At 40.3% G+C, this 17296-nt stretch overlaps 2 protein-coding genes across 3 annotated transcripts; one reads left to right on the top strand and one right to left on the bottom strand.

Annotated features, from left to right (window-relative positions):
* The first annotated feature begins 7714 nt into the window (after positions 1 to 7714).
* On the top strand, positions 7715 to 11294 carry fabp3 (fatty acid binding protein 3, muscle and heart). The gene is made up of 4 exons (XM_034125299.1): positions 7715 to 7927; positions 9674 to 9846; positions 10646 to 10747; positions 10838 to 11294. Exons 1-4 carry the CDS (start codon positions 7855 to 7857, stop codon positions 10889 to 10891), a joined length of 402 nt encoding a protein of 133 aa, XP_033981190.1. The 5' UTR covers positions 7715 to 7854; the 3' UTR covers positions 10892 to 11294.
* Positions 11295 to 13069: 1775 nt separating this feature from the next.
* On the bottom strand, positions 13070 to 17266 carry zcchc17 (zinc finger, CCHC domain containing 17). 2 transcript variants are annotated; one of them, XM_034125190.1, is made up of 7 exons: positions 17211 to 17266; positions 16248 to 16426; positions 15235 to 15335; positions 15059 to 15150; positions 14871 to 14971; positions 14630 to 14781; positions 13070 to 13908 (listed from the first exon to the last, which is right to left on the bottom strand). In XM_034125190.1, the coding sequence occupies exons 2-7, from the start codon at positions 16384 to 16386 to the stop codon at positions 13741 to 13743; spliced, it is 753 nt and encodes a 250-aa protein (XP_033981081.1). In that variant the 5' UTR covers positions 16387 to 16426; positions 17211 to 17266; the 3' UTR covers positions 13070 to 13740. The 2 variants fall into 2 exon arrangements, with proteins under 2 accessions (XP_033981081.1, XP_033981082.1); XM_034125191.1 differs by having other exon boundaries at positions 17206 to 17237.
* Between the last annotated feature and the right edge of the window lie 30 nt (positions 17267 to 17296).

Below are 17296 nucleotides of genomic sequence, written 5' to 3'. Positions count from 1 at the left end.
AAGAACTACCCAGCTAGATAAACAAGAGACAATTCATCTTGTAATTACATCAAGATTATGTTTTAGGATACAAATGTAGAATCCTATCGTGGCATGCAGTGGTATTATTCAGGTTTGATTCTCACAACTTTCTTTCCACCAAATGAATTCCAAGAAACAGGGTAATCTGAAATACTGAATACATGTTGCATCCTTGAAAAACTAACGGACTGTTTCTTCCTCTTTTTTAGGTTGCGGCTGGCTCACCAGAGGATTCGCAGAACAACTCAAGGAATGCAGTCTCAGGCCCATCTGCATAGGTTACACACACACACACACACACACACACACACACACACACACACACACACACACACACCACACACACACACCACACACACACACACACACACACACACACACACACACACACACACACACACACACACACACACACACACACACACACACACACACACACACACACACACACACACACACACACACACCCCATTGCAGTTCAATGTATGCCAAAAGCCCCTAATGAGGCACCCGGTTGCCAGCCTCGATGTATAAAAGTATTTATTATGCAGTATGTCTCATTTAGTGATATTTGCTAAGGGGTTGACTTATCATACTGGTGAGATAGCTTATCCATAATAATAAATCATAATTCATTTTGTATTTATATTTTATAAATCGTAGTTTAGTTACTCAGTGAGATGCCTAAGGTTATCAACAAAAATGTAGCTGTAGCCTTTCATGTAAATACTACTATAGTTACAATTACCTGAGGTTTAAAGTACAACAGTTGTGTAAATTACCACCACTGCTTGTGGAAAAGAGCTGCTGAAAATCAGAATAATTCACCATTTCTAAAAATCTCTCATTAAGAATTGCAGTTTTAATGAGTTGTATCCATTAAACATTAATGTAACCATTAGCTACAGGGTATATACTTATAGTTTATAAAAAATGTGTCTCTGCATGGTACCCAACAGTAATGTATGTTTAAAGGTCTACAATTCCTTCTGAAACCAGTCATGCAGAGACCTGACGCTGAAGCTTTCACCCCTCCATTCATGTAATTAACTTTCTATCTTGGCACTCGGGCTCCATTTGAACAAGGCAGTGAGAAAGTATTCAGATGAGCGTAGCGAGAAATATTCAAAGGAGCGGCCGCAGAATGAATTACTCAACAAACAGTTGTGTGTTAGAGCAGGGAGTGACATGTCCAGATGTTTATTTAACTGTATTATACACACAGTCATGCACAGGACAGCTGCATGAACGCTGGAAGAAGAATCAATATTTCTCGGTATGACACTCCCACTCCTCCTTAATTTGTTCAAGCATTTTATCCCACGCTTCCAGCTTTCTGCACATGTCAGCTCAATGTATTTAGACACGCATGCTTTGATACGCTCACAAATGCATGCAGTGTGTGTAATGCCAAACACAAGCAGTGCAGGGTGCCTGGACAGTATAGGGGTTGTTATCTTGTCTTGGGTCATCAACCTCAGCAGCAGTCTGGCCTGAAAGATTGATTGTGTTATGTACACAAGATCAGACAAGTTCATCTCAATAGAAGCTAAGATTCTGCAAAAAACAAATAGACGCGCTGCTAATACATGTGGCCATTTATGTTCATTCATTTGCACTTATTTAGTGTATGAGTGCACATTTCCCTGCAGCTTAAGCTTTGCACATGTTAGAAGCCGTTATGAAGTAGGGAATGTCTTGCATGTAACTGCTGTAAAAAAATCCAAGTCAATGTGAGTTATGGCCTTAGTGGCATCCCAGAACACTATCTCAGGATTACACATCAGACACACACATGGAAAACTCAACCCATAGACAGCATGTGGACGTATTTTAGGCCAGAGCAGAACGATTTCAACCTTTCACCTCCTCTCTCTCTCTCTCACGCATACAGACACACCTGTTAGAGGCAAATGTCATACCCTTGCGCTTTACTGATTTGTCACAGACACATGTGCCCGTTTAGACACAGTACATCATTGGAAAAGAGAGAAGGGCGGTAACTGGAGAAAAGGGCAGTGGGACAGGGTGTGGAACATCGTGTGATGTGATGACAGCAATAGATATTGACTTTACCCCTCAATCCCTGCTGTGTGTGTGTGTGTGTGTGTGTGTGTGTGTTAATGTGTGTGTGTGTTAATGTGTGTGTGTGTTAATGTGTGTGTGTGTTATTACACAACTTCCAGAGATCATCAGACCATCTGCAGATGGGGGAATTTCATCAGATGATAAGTAGCTGTTTGTACTGTTGATCAATGCTGCTGTGTGCAAATGTCACATCTTTATTTGCATCTTTGAGGGGCACTTGGCATTATGACTTTGGTATTGGTTTTAAAAGAACAATTTGACATTTTGGGAACTAAACGTATTTGCTTTGTTTGATCATTAATTCAAGGACTGGAACGTCACTGGGCCTGGCCATGAAAACATACCTAATACCGTAAACGACAAGACATTTTAGAACTTGAGTTTTAAATGAATCTAATTAAATTGTAACAACCCCCTCCACTCCACTAGGGGACTCTATCTGTGTTCTTTCCTCGCTGGCTATTTGTTTGTCTTTCAGGTGATCCAGGTCGGTTTGGATAAAAAGCCCAACACCGGCCCTCAGTTCAGCTCACTGTTCTTTGGGACACAGCTGCTGGTTCGTCTGTTGCATATTTTCACACACCCATACCCCAGTAACTGACTCTCAACGTTTGTTTTAGGTGTATTCATGTTTAGTTAAATATGCTCTTTATAACATTTCAACTCGTTAAGTTTCATATTTTGGTTGCAACCAGGGGCGTTTCCTGGACCTGGAAACATTAGGGGCTTAGCCCACAGTGGTGGCGCCAGAGATTTTCTTTTGGGGGTGCTGTGGGGTGGCTTGACCTTTCACACAGGGTGCTCAAACATGTAGGGTTTTCCATTAAGGTACCGGGCGCTACAGTGGAATTTTCTACTGCAACACTCCCCACACGCACATACACAGTACACCCGCGACTGTTACAATGAAGGCTCGATAATCAGCTCGCGGCATATAGGTGTAAGCAGGGGTAAAGTGCTATTTTTATAAGTGGGGAGTGGACCCAACATCCTAGGGGGGTCCGGGGGCATGCTCCCCCGGGAAGATTTTTTTTTTAATATTGAAGTTAAATGCATCAACCTGGTGCACTTTCAGAGCAACATTAAGAGATCTATGGATACATCTCTCAACACCCATATGACACAGAACTGAAAACTGATTTTCTTTTTCTTTATGGATATTTTACAAATCACTCTCCTTTTAAACTGTATTCTTGTTTTACTGTCATATAGTATTTCATAACTGTTTTTCATTTATTCTCTTTTTTATTTTTATAACTATAATGATCATATGAAGGTGTGCCTTGGAAATAGTCTTTTACATAATAATTGCATTCAATGAACACGGGAAATTACAATCCTGCCGTCCTCTCTAGTGTCATGATGAGGTTTAGGTAAAGCACGGTTAATGTATTATATTCAGGGGTGCATAACTTTTTTAGTGAGTTACTCAGATGAGTACCAGGAGACAGCGTATGGTACTCAACCCACACGAAGCGTGGTCCTCCTCAGTGTCTCCTTCACTGTCCTCTATTTACACTTCTTGCATGCTAGATGATGAAGATGCACCTCCCTTTCTCTTTTTAAGCCTCCGATTTGCTTTCTCCAAAACTTGTTGCCAAAACTGTGAAGTCCTTGCATTTCCTGAGGCCAAGTTGAAGGATCAAATACTAAGAAATTATCACATGACTTGAAGTCATATCTGATTTCAGATGTGGGAAGTTACTAAGTACACTTATTCAAGTACTGTACTTCAGTACAATTTTGAGATATTTGTACTTTACTTGACTTTGATGCTACTTTGTACTTCTACTCCACTACAGTTCAGAGGTAAATGGTGTACTTTTACTCCACTACATGTATTGAATACCTTTAGTTACTTTACAGATCTGGATTAATGATGTGAAATATACTCAAGTGTTAAATCAGACTTTAGTTCCACCTGGAGTAAATTCACAAGCTACCCTGCAGTATACAAAGTCATTAAAACTAGCTGCACCTTTACCAGCTTTGATAACACTTTAATGATCAATAATTATAAAACTTATCATATATATTATTCTGAAATGGACCAATCTGCAGAATGAATACTTTTACTTTTGGTACTTTAACTATATTTTGATAATACCCGGATAAGCCCCGGATGCCCAGGCCAGTGGACGCCACTGGTTGCAACCTATAACAGAGATGTCATATGTTAGTTATCGAGCTTAAGTTTTGTTGTAACCTTTGACTGATCCGACAAGCTGTTTATCCCTCTTTTAAGCCTTTCAACTGCAAGATGTAGCTTCATGGTTTATGGCCTTTCCTTCCTAACAACACAAATCAGAAAAGTGTTATTTGTATATACAAAAGTTCCATTAAGTTCAATACCATTATTAGTTATTGTCAGGAATTATAAAAATGCTGTTATGCTACATAAACATTACACCCTTATTTTTTTGACACTCATGACTCCAGCTCTATCTTCCGTCACGTGTAAACACACACACACACACACACACACACACACCCCCCTCTGTGCTCAGGCAGGCTAGACGGAGGTCATTAGAAGTCAAACAATAACAAAAGCAAGTGGAAAACCAGAGGAAGAAGGGTCACAGAGGAGAAACGTAGTGAAGCATGTAGAGGGGGCAGAGAGGACTAACTTAACATACGTTACAAACCTCAACCCCCCCACCCCTTTTTAAAAAAATCAATCACTAGCCCCCTCCCTCCCCCCAGACTCAATCTGTTTTTCTTCTCGTCTCTCTGACAGTGGGGGATTGTTCTTCCTCCCCCTCTCTTGACTCTGCCTTTATTCCTTTCAGCTTTGGTGTATTTACTGTTGCTATCCTTCTCTCTATTAATCAAGTGTTAAAGGTCGCATGTCATGCTTTTCCGGTTATTACCCGTCCCCTTGTGTGTTATGAAGGTTTTTATGCATGTCAACGGTCTGCAGAGTCAAAAACCCTCAAAGTACACCCTGTAGGGAGTAAAACTCTAACACAGAAAAGACCTCCCCAAAACGCCTCGTTGGAGATTTCTCATGTTCTTCCTGGGCATCGTGACGTCTGGATACCCAGTAGCCACGCCCAAAGCTATGACGCGATACGGTCATGCGGTACCCGGAACCAAATGGACCAATCCGTGGAGCCGTTACGTTAAGCCCCCGCTGATTGGTCCAAATTGACCAATCCACGGACTTCCTCACACACACACTCAGTGCAGGCAGCTCTGCTGATTTCTCCTCCCTGGCTGCAGGCTGATAACAGTTGGGATCGTGGCGAAATTCTCTCTGCAGACCCATTCTCACAGCGTTTATCAACCTTTTTCTTACTCAATATCAAGTCACACTTATTGTTTTTACTTCGGCTGTGACTTTGTGTGTGCTCAGGATGAGTTTGGCTGTGTTTCGCTGTGTATCGCTAACAAGGAAACCACACCTCCACGGAGCTCAGCGCGATTCACAACGTCCCGACCAATCAGAGCACACTGTGCTCACAGGGAGGGTGGGGGCTGGAGCTATTGGAGCTCCGAGCCGTTAAAGGCAGAGAGTGAAATTCAGTGAATACACGTAGTTTACAGAGATGCTGTATGAGAAACCAATGTGAGTTTGGAAAATTGCACAATATAAATCTATTCTAGTAGACCTCAACAATGGAATTATGATCAGTGGAAATGGCCATGACATGGGCCCTTTAAAACATTTAAATTCCCTTTGTTAGCATGGTCATGAATGAGTACAGCATTGCCAATGGCATTCCTTTAACAAGTCTTACATTGTATGCGTTAACATTGAGAATGTAGGGGAATACATTCCTTTCCACATATAGACTACTAACAAATGAATGCAAACGAAACCTAAAACATTCCAACTCTCATTCAAATATACTTGTTTTGCATGGTAGACATTGTTGTAAGAACAAGTATCACACGTTTAAAGTTTAAGATGATGGAGATGGAGTCTATTGCACTAAGTTATGACTTAGTTATTTTTACGTTAAATACATTTTATGTTGCATTGTTGGAGGAGCCTGAGAATTAATACTTAATCGCCAAAATGACGCTATGGCTAGCCTTCCTGTACACAATACCACTTATAACACTAATAACTGAATACAGCCAAAACATAAGATACTCTAATTCTCAGTTAAATATACTTGTTTTACGTGTCAGCTATTTTTGCAAAAACAAATATGACACTCTCACTAACGAACTAACATGTTGCCAGTGGTGGAGTGCTGTGAAGTACACTTATTATACTTATGTACAATTTTAGTACTTCTAAGTACTTTTAAAGTAATTTTATACGTTTTACTTCTGCTCGACTACATTTAGGAAAAGCTTTAGTTACCGGTAACCTTTCAGAATATAAAAATAAACATTGAGATGTCGAGCAGCAAAGTAATATATATGTGCTCCACTTTTACAAACTGTGATTTAAGGCATCAATAATCATAATATAGTGTATATATATTATTATGAAATAGGCCATTACTAATAACACATTATTTTCTCTTTTGGTACTATAGATATATAGTACCTTTCACTGTCAATATCTACAGATATGTAATTTTCACTGTCAATATGAGTATATTTTACTTTATAGTTCTATTGTTATTTTGTATTTGGAGATTTTTCCATTGTATGTTTATCTTGGTTTATTTTCTAGTCTTTTTAATTTTCACATAATGTGCAATGCCTTGTTTACATCTTGCTGTAACGGAGAAAAAAATCCCAAATTGGGATCAATAAAGTAAGTGATGGTCAAGTTAGTGATGACATTACTTGTGTACTTTTACTTAAGCAAGATTTTAAATGCGGGACTTTTACTTGAAGCAGATGTACAATTGGTATTGGTATTTTTTCCAAGGTAAAAATTACTTGTAGATCTTCAATTTTGCTTTGCACTCCCTGCTCCTCTCTCTGGCCCAATCCCAAACCGCCCCCTACACCCTACCCCTCCGTTTGCGCGTTCGTGCAGAGGGTCCGCCACATTAAGTGCTCTTCCAAACCAACGAGTGTGGGATATCAAGCCCTCAAACAGCGAGTCTGCATCGGTGCTGACTGGAGACCGGTCTCTACCTGACCGGACTCAACGCTGTGTGCAAGTAGTTCCAGCAAACATCCACTGATAAATTGTGATGTTAACAACCTCATAACTACTTAGGATCATACCTGTGTTTAGTCTAGAAAAGGTAAATGTGTGCATTTTATTATAAAGTTGTGTATATTTACAGACTGTTGCAAAAATGAAGAAGCTTATAAACATCAGGTTTAAAACTAAAAGAGCATTATAACACAATTAAAGATGTTTGGAGTTTTATTTTAGTTATTAATTTTATTTTTTGTCCAAGAGATGCTGATTTGAAACCGTTGTTACATACAGTTACGGAATTTCCTGTTTCTGCCGGAGAGAGGGGAGTTTGTCCCAAAGCTTGCCGCTGTATTTACTCCCTCCATCTGACAGGAGGGAGCCTCGTTGAGCTGCGGGTGTCACTCCACGGAGTTCACTCCGTCACGAAGGGGTATTGTAGGGGTAGGGCGTGGTTTGGGATTGGGCCTCTCTCTCTCTTTTGTCTCCGTCTCCCTCCCTCCTCCCTTCTGCACAGCCTGATGACGTCACGAACAGCCGGGGTAAACCAGCCAGTAGGATTGCAGCGCAGAGCGTGGTGCTGACTATACTCCCGGTGCCTCTTACCCTCTCCACAGTCTGTCTCTCCCTCCTCGCTTTGCCTCTCACACCCTCACACAGTCTCTCTATCTCTCCACTCCGCTGCAAACATGGTCGATGTTTTCGTTGGCACCTGGAACCTGAAGGATAGTGAGAAGTTTGATGAGTACATGAAGAAGCTGGGTAAGCATGTGTTTAGGGTGTGTTTGCGCATGTGTGATGGGCAGCCGAGGGAGGATGCACGGCTGCCAGTCAGTGCTGCATGCGAGCACATGTAAAAATGAGCTACGATAATAAGGAGTGTTTTGTGGTAAACCTGTTTAAACAGCCATGGATATGGAAGATAAAAGGAGAAGGGCTAAACAAGGGTGGAACCAAGATTGAGAATGGAGACAAAAAAACTAGGTGTCCATATTTATCTAATTCTATTCATATGTATATAGACTCCTGCATTCACTTGGTCACCTACATCATTTTCTGGCATATTGAATCATAGTTGACTTGTATATGGTTTACTACTCCTTAGTTCTATCTTATCTTATTACTTCCACATTGGTGTTACAACATAATCTTGATTTCAACTCTGTTTCTTCTTGCACTATTTTTACTGTTTTAATTACATTTTTTACTGGTTATGTCTTACATTTATGTGGCATTGTTAGAGGAGCAAGGGACTTCAGATTTTCATTGCCGTAACTACACTGTAGCTACTGTGCATTTGACAATAAATCCTTTGAATCTTTGAACAGAGAAGAGAGAAAGAAACAGGAGAGGATGGGAACCAGAGGGGGAGGGATAAGAGGAAGAGTGGTTGACCACATGGTGCAGCTTGAATAAGGGAGGGGCCTTCCTTTAGTGGAGAACCCCCCTCACCAACCCCCACTGTGAGAAACGCTGAATGGCAACAAGCTGGCATTCACACACTTGAGCATAATGTGGGTGACCTTCGCTGAAAGCCGTTCATTGTGTCAGGCCATGGGAGGAGTTGAATATTAAGGTGGTCCCAATGCTCAGGAGCTAATGGGACGACATTGTATGTAAGGATAACTTGGGGACCCAAATATCTCACGCATAGTTTGGCATGTGTGTGTGATGGGGGCAGGTGCTCTGAATTTTACTACCATGAAGAATGACACCGCACTGTTTGACTTTGCGAGTGAGAGATTCATGCCCGCTGACCTCAGAGCCATATGAGCGACGACCTGTCTGCTCTACTCAACACAGAAACCCTTCAACCTTTCATCCTAATCCTCCTGAGTGATGACACACACACCTGGGAAAGAAGCTGTTTCAGCTCTTAGAGATAAACTGGATCGTCAGCTAAAAAAAGAGACCTGATTTTCTCTTCTATTAAATGTGTGAGTCACTATTATTCAATCGAATGCTCTCTTGATCTATCGCACACACACGCACCCTAAAAGAAACAGGAGTAATGATTTGCACAAATGCATGCCCAGACAGGTCAGTGGGACCATGACTGTTTGAAGAACGTGCTGCAAGGTTGGACAGAAGACAAACAGAGATTAGAGCGTGAAGGAGAGCCAAAGGACACATACATGGCTACTGCTTTTTTAAAATTATTATCAACTATTATAATTTGTATTCATACTTTCAAAAAATAAAACAAACACATAAAACCAAAAGACGTATTTAAAAAACAAATACAATTGTAGTATGATGACTTCACTCTGATCTAGTGGTCATGTACTTTACTTTATTACAAAAGACGTTTGGTTTCCTGCTAATTGTAGCACAGTACAGTGCTTTTGTTGGCGTTTAACCAGCTCATTGGCAGGTGAGGCAAGGCGTTGCCCGTTTATTTGATCGGTGCTTGGCTTTGTTTATTCTTTTCTGCGCATCAAAGCTACACTATCCTTAATATCCTTCCCCAGAATATTTCATTTACCCATGTGTCTTTGTTTTCTACAGGTGTTGGCTTCGCTACACGCCAGGTCGGGAACGTGACCAAGCCCACCACCATCATCTCAGTGGAGGGAGACAAGGTGACGTTGAAGACGCAGAGCGCCATCAAGAACACAGAGCTCTCCTTCAAGCTGGATGAGGAGTTCGATGAGACCACCGCTGATGACAGGAAAGTCAAGGTGAGAGGTCAAAGGCACATCAGCAAATCAAGAGCGAAACCTACTTTATCAATGTGTAACCTTCTAAAAAGAGTCATTAAGTGACTCTATGAAACCCATATATGTTAATAAAATACTGTATCCATAAATATATGACAAGGATAATCAGTCATTAGAATGCTTCATATAAGAAAGGACTAGAGAAATCCTTATTTGTGGCTCATTGTAAATCACATCTTTTTTATAATCTGCCAGAACTTTAATTCCCAAAATGAGGCAGGGCAGAGGCAACAATAACCAGTATTTAAGTATCAAAAGTGAAAGTGTATACCCCATTTGAGTGTTGGATTATTAATAAATTATTGGCACATTATTACTGACTCGAGAGTGACACTATTTACATTTAGAGAGAAATAAATCATACATTCTTGCTTTTACAAGACGTAAAAAACCCCAATGAACTTATGTTGGTTATGTTAGCCAACATTATATTACAAATATATATGGATTATAAACTACTTTTGATAGATATCACAGTAGTAAGTCACATTTATCCTCTGTTATAGCTAGTCATATAGTTGTACCTATACAAATGTGAAATCTGCAAGGTAGGCTGTCCAATAAATGTAGTTGACTAAAAAGTAAAGTGCTTGTTTCTGATAATTACTGAAATATAAATATTAAATAGCATCATGAAATATAACCCTCAGCTAAGCAAAGACTTCAAAATTCTATTTAAATGCTTTTTTTACATTAAACGGGCCATTATCTTGTATCTACATGTAATAATCTCCCTTCTCCTTGTTCCTGTTTGCTGTAGTCCTTTGTAACAGTTGATGGTGGGAAGTTGGTGCACACCCAGAAGTGGGACGGCAAAGAGACCAGCCTGGTCAGGGAAGTCAACGGCAACAGCCTCACACTGGTCAGTGGTCACACCAAATGCATACAATAAAAAAATAAATAAAATGTGTGTGTTTGTTGTATTCAAACCGTCTTTTTCTCTCCATCACAGACACTAAAAATGGATGATGTTGAATCCATACGTCGCTACGTTAAGGCAGAGTAAATCCCAGCACTGAAACATCCCTCCAGCATCTTCTTGCCACAGCTAAAGCCCCTGCGACCCCAAAACTCCAACCCAGAACAATAAAACCTTGTATGGCTGCCGCAGATTCCCCTCACACTGTGCTCAGTATTAACATCACTGCTGACTGTAACATCCCTTCTTTCCCTATCATTGTCTTTATACTGTGGTCCCTATACTGCAAGAAACACTGAATAATTTCTGATGATTTGTTGTTTTGCTCTCTAAAGATCCAGTTTTGGATGATAATTTTTTTTAGAAAATGTTTTCTGTATGGTGCCTATGATAAACTTGGTTAAGTGTTTGAATTTCAACGGTTGTCTATTGCAAGGTGAACAACAAATAAAGTGTCTACACTGTTGGAAAAACTGTTAAAACAATCAAACGGCTCCTGGTTGTGTTTGAGGTGTTTAGTGTTTGCACATGGCATTACAGAAAAGTTAAGTAAATCTACTGACTACAGTTGAGATCAATAGATGATAACAGAAAAGGATTAGGCACTGTCGTAATTCAGTGCTGAACTTGAGTGTTCAGTCTGAAGTCTAATGTGACTGTAAAAAAATCTGTAGGGCAACACAACTGTACAAGTATATCTACAGAATGTGACCAGAGTTTCCATCAAAGCTTTTTTTACAGGGACTCAGTTAATTATAGCTCCCCAGCAGCTCCTGTGTGTGTGTGTGTGTGAGAGAGTATCTTGTCCTCTCCCTGACTACGTAAGGGGAAAGTTGTTAAATCTTGCATCAAGCAGTGTCAGAAATGAAGAGGGGGCCAAGACTTATCAGAAACCTTGGATCAAAAAATATTACCCCCAACATTTTGGTAAATATATTAACTAGTTTAAGTTTTTCATTCACTGGTGTTGGCACAAGGCTGTGATTACTCTATATGCAGTTGAATCTGGGCACATTTCACATCAAATCCAACTATTTTAAAAGTGACCCCAAAATTACATATACACCAAATGTCCTTCACTGGCACTAGGGGCAAGGACAGTGTTGAGTCCTGTGCTTGTACTCTAGGTGTGTGAGTGTGTGTGCTTTCTAAATTCGGCTCATTCCCTCCCTCAGTACATTGATGTCATGAGTTAGCGACTGACTGCCAGCTAGCAGAAGGTTGAAAGGTTGCAGGGTGATCCATGTCCCTTTCTGCCTCAACCTCTTTACCCTGCTAAAAGGGAAAAGTTCACCCCAAAACAAAACTATTTCAATGTTCCTCTTACCCAAGTGTCCCCCAGGTCAAATCAAACATTGTAATACAAGTTAAACAAATATGCAAAGTAGTTTCTTATTTCTAAAGTCTTGTGTTGGTTTACATTTATCATGTAATTATGTGCAATACAATTCTGGTGACTGGCCACATTACATTCAATTTGTACATCTGTTTGGCAGAAAGGAGAAGTTTTTAGACTGAAGAATGAACTGGAGTTGTGTCAAATCACTGCAGCTGGAAACAATCTTTTCTCCACAATCCTCCAAGAGGGATTTTTGAGACAAGGTCAAAAGAGGTGGGGTAGGTAAGTTTGAGAAACCGGCTCGAGATACACTTGTTATATTCCATGGAATGCTCTTAACATCCCGATAGCAATGAATATCTTAAGTGCTTTGACAAAAAATCCATAAAAAAATGTCATCTGTGGAAGCCGTAATACTGTAAAAAGCACGACCAATCATTTTAGCCGGCCCGGCTAAAATACCTGGATGGCCTACCTGCCTGTCAGCCTTCCATCTGTGCACAAACTTATCTCGTGCCCTCATTGGTCATGTGCGCGTTCGTGTGTGTTGGAGGAGGGGCTCTGTAAGGAAGTGGCAGATTTTCTCCGGTTGTGTATTTTCAAATTCTAGCGATCTCGAGCCGGTTTCTCAAACTTACCTACCCCACCTTTAACATCGCCTTATCTTGTCTTTCACTGACAGGGGGTTATCTTTTGAAAGAAAAACAAACACTGCCATGTCAACTTTGTGCCTTTGACCTTGTTGGACAAGTGTCAAACCATCAGCTCAGTCATGACCTGACAGTATTTGACCCCAGGGTGGAACAGACACAACTTCAATTATCATGTTTGCGTGCGTGTGTGTGTTTTGGTCCCACATGGGCTTACTTAAAAACAGCAACATTATGAGTTCAAGGGCAGAGAACAAAGACTTCAATAGGCATTAATTCTGTTTACAAATAAAAACAACTTTAATGGAGTTAACAGTTGACATGCAGGAAAACGGCTGTGAGTGTTGAAAGCATCCCCTGGAGGCAAAGCTATACAAAGACACACGTATGCTAATGGTCAATGAATGAATACAGCTCCAGGATATCATCACAACCTGAAGATCCTGTCACGCTCACATGTGCGGTATTACACGTCCTGTTTGTCTGTACTACTTCCTGTTTGTGTGTGGATTTCTCTGAGGGGGTTACTTTAAGGATTTTAAATCTAAGTCTGATGTAAAACAATATCTAGATTCCATGCGGGAAGCCGCTTGCAGCCATATTGGTTTCACTTATCCTGTTACATACAGTATGAGTACACTCCTCCCTCTGAGTGGGAGCCAGAGGTTACTTTAGGACAAGCGGGGCTCGTGATTTTGCAACCCTTTACCCTCTGGACATAATTAGTTTGGAAATTTGATAGGAAGTCTGCAAGCTTTAAATAAGATGGGTTAACCTATATGGTCGAATATATCTATATTGAGCTGTAAGTGGAGGGATTTAAAAAAAAAAAAAAAAAGATACATATCTGGCATTCTGATGCCAACCACTTCCTCTTCTGCGTCTGTGTGATAGCTGCAGTGTGTGTGACTAAAGATATGTATGTTGCGTATGTATGTGCGGCTGTCTCAGCTGTGTTTGTGTGATCTGTGTTTCTTGTGTTTCTTCTTCTTCTTGTCCTCTTTGTCGTGCTCGTGGCGTCTCTTCTTGGATTTGCATTCGTCACTGGTGCTGTTGCTGCTGTCGCTCCCTGACTCCTTCCTCTCCCTCTTCCTCTTCTTCTTCATTTTCTTCTCCTGGAGGATATAAATACAAGGAGAATATAAGATTTGTGTTATATCGGAAGCATAATGCATCTCTATTGTTGTATATTCTCTCTGGTTGTACATATTGCCAATTGTGTATATTCAATGGGTTTTGGGTCTTCCTTTACCTTTCTTTATAGAGGGCCTTTTATTCAATCATACCCATGACTACAATTCCCTTTATTTTTTGGCCAACAGGTTCAACTGATTGACACGTGTTCTGCATTAGGGCCAATCAAATTATGTTTGTACTGCTGCATTCACTTGATATCTGTTCTTGCCTTGAAGGTCTCTGATCAAAGGATTTTTGCACAGATCTCATTTCGAAGATGTTTTCTTCAGTAAATGTGATAATCTGTAGCTAAGGTGCTTCATCTTAGTCGGATAAGGGGTGGGTGTCGTTTTATTTTCCTCTTATTATGTGGCAACAAAAGGATTTTGAGCATCGACCATGCAGAGATTATAAGCAACCGTTTCAATTCCTCAAAACTCAGTCATAAAACATTTACTTTTCATTATATCAGCAGAAAAGCCCCCACAGAGACAACATTTTTGTCAATTCTCAAGAAGCCGTCTCTTACAGTCATGCATTGCCAAACGGAGACATGTGGGTTGTTGTGTCAGATGACTCACAACCGAGAAATACAAAATGAAAGGAAAGTTCGGGGGGGAAAAAGGAAGTGATGCAAGACAGTAACTGTCATGATTTTACCTTCTTTTTCTTTTTCTTTTTGTCTGAGTCTAGCTGTGGTGCAACAGCTGGGGTCAGCAGTGGTTGTTGTTGCCGTGACGCTGCATCGTCCTCTTCAGGCACCAGAGCGTACTGCAAGCCCGGAGTGGAGAAACAGTCCTTTGTGAAGTGACCTGTAGAGTAACGATTTCCTTTATACTACGCACATTTAAAAGTGATTTCAAGCAAATATCACGGTAGAAAAGTGATATGACTGTAGTACCTTTGCAGCCGCACTTTGAGCATGTTGTGTTGAGAACAGCTTCCAGTGTGATCCTGTTGCCTGTGTGATCTCTGAATTTCCTACGTCGCCTCTGATCTTGGCTGCAACCACAAACAGACAATGTTACAAGTCTGTGCACCCATGTTGAGACACAAACTTGCAGATAGTATAAAACCAAGAGCACTTACTCTCCGTTAACATTGTTTGGGTCCAAGTCCTGTCCTGTTCCCTGATTGACAGCTTTCATTGAGAAGGACAACTTCACCTTGTCGCCTTGAATCTGGGAGATGGGGCACAAGATATCAGTCTTTCTGCTCACTTCACTGACACAGAATGGTGTGTGTGTCTGTGTGTGTCTTCTTACCTCTCTCCCAATGACTTTAATCCAAATCTTTTCCCCCATATCGACAATCTCTGAGGCATTCTCAACCCTCGATGCTGACATCTCACTCACATGTACCAGGCCTGTATGTGCAATGCAAAATAATGGTTTGGATGATGGATTTTTCACAGTAAACATTGCTCATATCGCCCTCCAGTGGTGGAAACGAACAGCAGGTATTTAGTATGACATGCAGGTCAAGGACAATTGTGCCCATGCAAATCATAATAAAAAATTAAGTAAAGGGTGAAAATAGAACATATGAATGACATCTTGATTCATCAATGTGTTCAACTTCTTAGCAACCCTTACCAACGGCAAACACTCTAACCCTTTACTGAAGAAGTCCATGTTCCCACTGTGTCACTATGCTAACATAAGACATTATACAATAATGCTTGCTCTATGTAACATATCCACATATTGCAGGACACTTTACAGCCTCTTTGTTTTATACAAAACAAAGCAGAACTGAATATCCATAGTGCAATCGGAGGAGGAGTTTTGAAATAATGTTGAAATCCCAATCTAGTAGCAACATGTAGCTTAGGTGCCTTGCAGCCTCTTTTGCTAACTATTGCTGAGACAGCTCCATCAATCACTGACAGGCACTTTGCAAAGAGGGCTGCTTATTGCTTCCTGTGTTCTTTCTACTAACTGCATTGGTTTTGGCCCTGGCCAAAGTCCCATGATGCAGTGGTTTTACCTGGCAGCGGATGCAGGTGTTGATTTATTATCGTGTATCTGCCACATCATGTTTCTTAGTTTTGTTTCTCATTATAGTTCTGCTTTCACCCATTGCAAGCTTTACAATATTCCCCTAAAGGTTTAATATTCTTATTTTTGTTGTCTGCTACTCACTCCTCTGTATTTGGTGGTGTTTAACCTTTTTACAGCACGTTCTCTTCCAATTGTGAATGCAACTGTGTACATGTGACTTTTCCCCTTCTGAGATTTTTAAATGTTTGTATTAAAAGTCAATAACTTTTGCCCACCTTCCTTCTTGTAGCCTGGCAGTCTTACAAAGGCTCCGTATGTCTGCACAGAGACCACCTCTCCTTTGGAAATGCTGTGTAATGGTGGCAGACCCTCCAGTCCAGCAGGCTCGTGTGCCTGGCCATCACTGTCGGACATGTTCTCAGCAGACGGGGACAACAGGGATCAATCAGCAGATCTAGAAGATTGAGAGTTGAATAATTGAATTACTTGCGGTGTCAAAAATATACTTTGAAGATGAGGTTGTTTTAGTCCATATAAAGTCCTATACAAGAATCCAAATCAAGTATTTTGGAGCAAGAGTTACAGAAAACACTCATTTTATTGATATAGATAAGACACTATTCCAGTGCATCTTTTAAACTACTCCATTATTTCGAACTAATACACAATAATGGCCTTTAATATGGTGTGTAAATCAAGCTGTGTAATAGGGACACTGTACTTTATTATAAAGTATTGTATACCTGTGGGCTAATATTTATAAATGGCTAAACAAAAAGTATATTCAATTGCATAAAATAACATGGTTAAAATTGTTTAAGAGTTATTTTAACACATTAATATAAAGACATTATAATTTGAGTTTAAAATATACAATGTTGTGTAGTTACCAAATATCCCTCTTTCTTATTTAGCATTAGAAAAAATGTTCTGCTAAATTCTCTTAAATTGGGATACATAATAAGCAGACGCACTTCGGATATATTAAAAGACTACAGTACACATGCTTAACTTTACATCTGCTGTAACATAATAGCTTAGCTTGAAAAGTAGCAATGAGGCTAACGTTAGCTCGCTAGATTAAAGCATTGTTTTCGCTAACATGATTATCCCGAGAACCAACAATAGGATAATCGGTCCGTACGCGATGTATAAATTCCAATCGATAATTGCATAAATAGTGTACAATGTATTTCTAATTTAGCAGAAAACATACAAATAAAATAGTGTTACCTTACGTTTTAGCAAAACTGGTTCAGATTAACATCCGGGGCAGGTCAGTTTACCAACAAGCCATGTGAACCAATCAGTGCAGTCGGTACAG

The sequence above is a fragment of the Trematomus bernacchii genome, unplaced genomic scaffold (genome assembly GCF_902827165.1).
Source record: "Trematomus bernacchii unplaced genomic scaffold, fTreBer1.1, whole genome shotgun sequence".
Classification (NCBI taxonomy): Eukaryota; Metazoa; Chordata; class Actinopteri; order Perciformes; family Nototheniidae; genus Trematomus; species Trematomus bernacchii.
Note: the sequence above shows the minus strand (reverse complement) of the source record. Positions and strands in the feature narration are given on the sequence as shown.

Excerpts from the sequence above, each read along its gene's own strand:
- fabp3 (XM_034125299.1), top strand. The coding sequence starts at position 7,855 with ATGGTCGATGTTTTCGTTGGCACCTGGAACCTGAAGGATAGTGAGAAG. Across the intron at positions 9,847-10,645 it reads CTGATGACAGGAAAGTCAAG|TCCTTTGTAACAGTTGATGG; the intron begins GTGAGAGGTCAA and ends TGTTTGCTGTAG. Across the intron at positions 10,748-10,837 it reads ACGGCAACAGCCTCACACTG|ACACTAAAAATGGATGATGT; the intron begins GTCAGTGGTCAC and ends TCTCCATCACAG.
- zcchc17 (XM_034125190.1), bottom strand. The coding sequence starts at position 16,386 with ATGTCCGACAGTGATGGCCAGGCACACGAGCCTGCTGGACTGGAGGGT. Across the intron at positions 14,782-14,870 it reads CTCAAAGTGCGGCTGCAAAG|GTCACTTCACAAAGGACTGT; the intron begins GTACTACAGTCA and ends GTTACTCTACAG. Across the intron at positions 13,909-14,629 it reads AAAAGAAAAAGAAAAAGAAG|GAGAAGAAAATGAAGAAGAA; the intron begins GTAAAATCATGA and ends TATATCCTCCAG.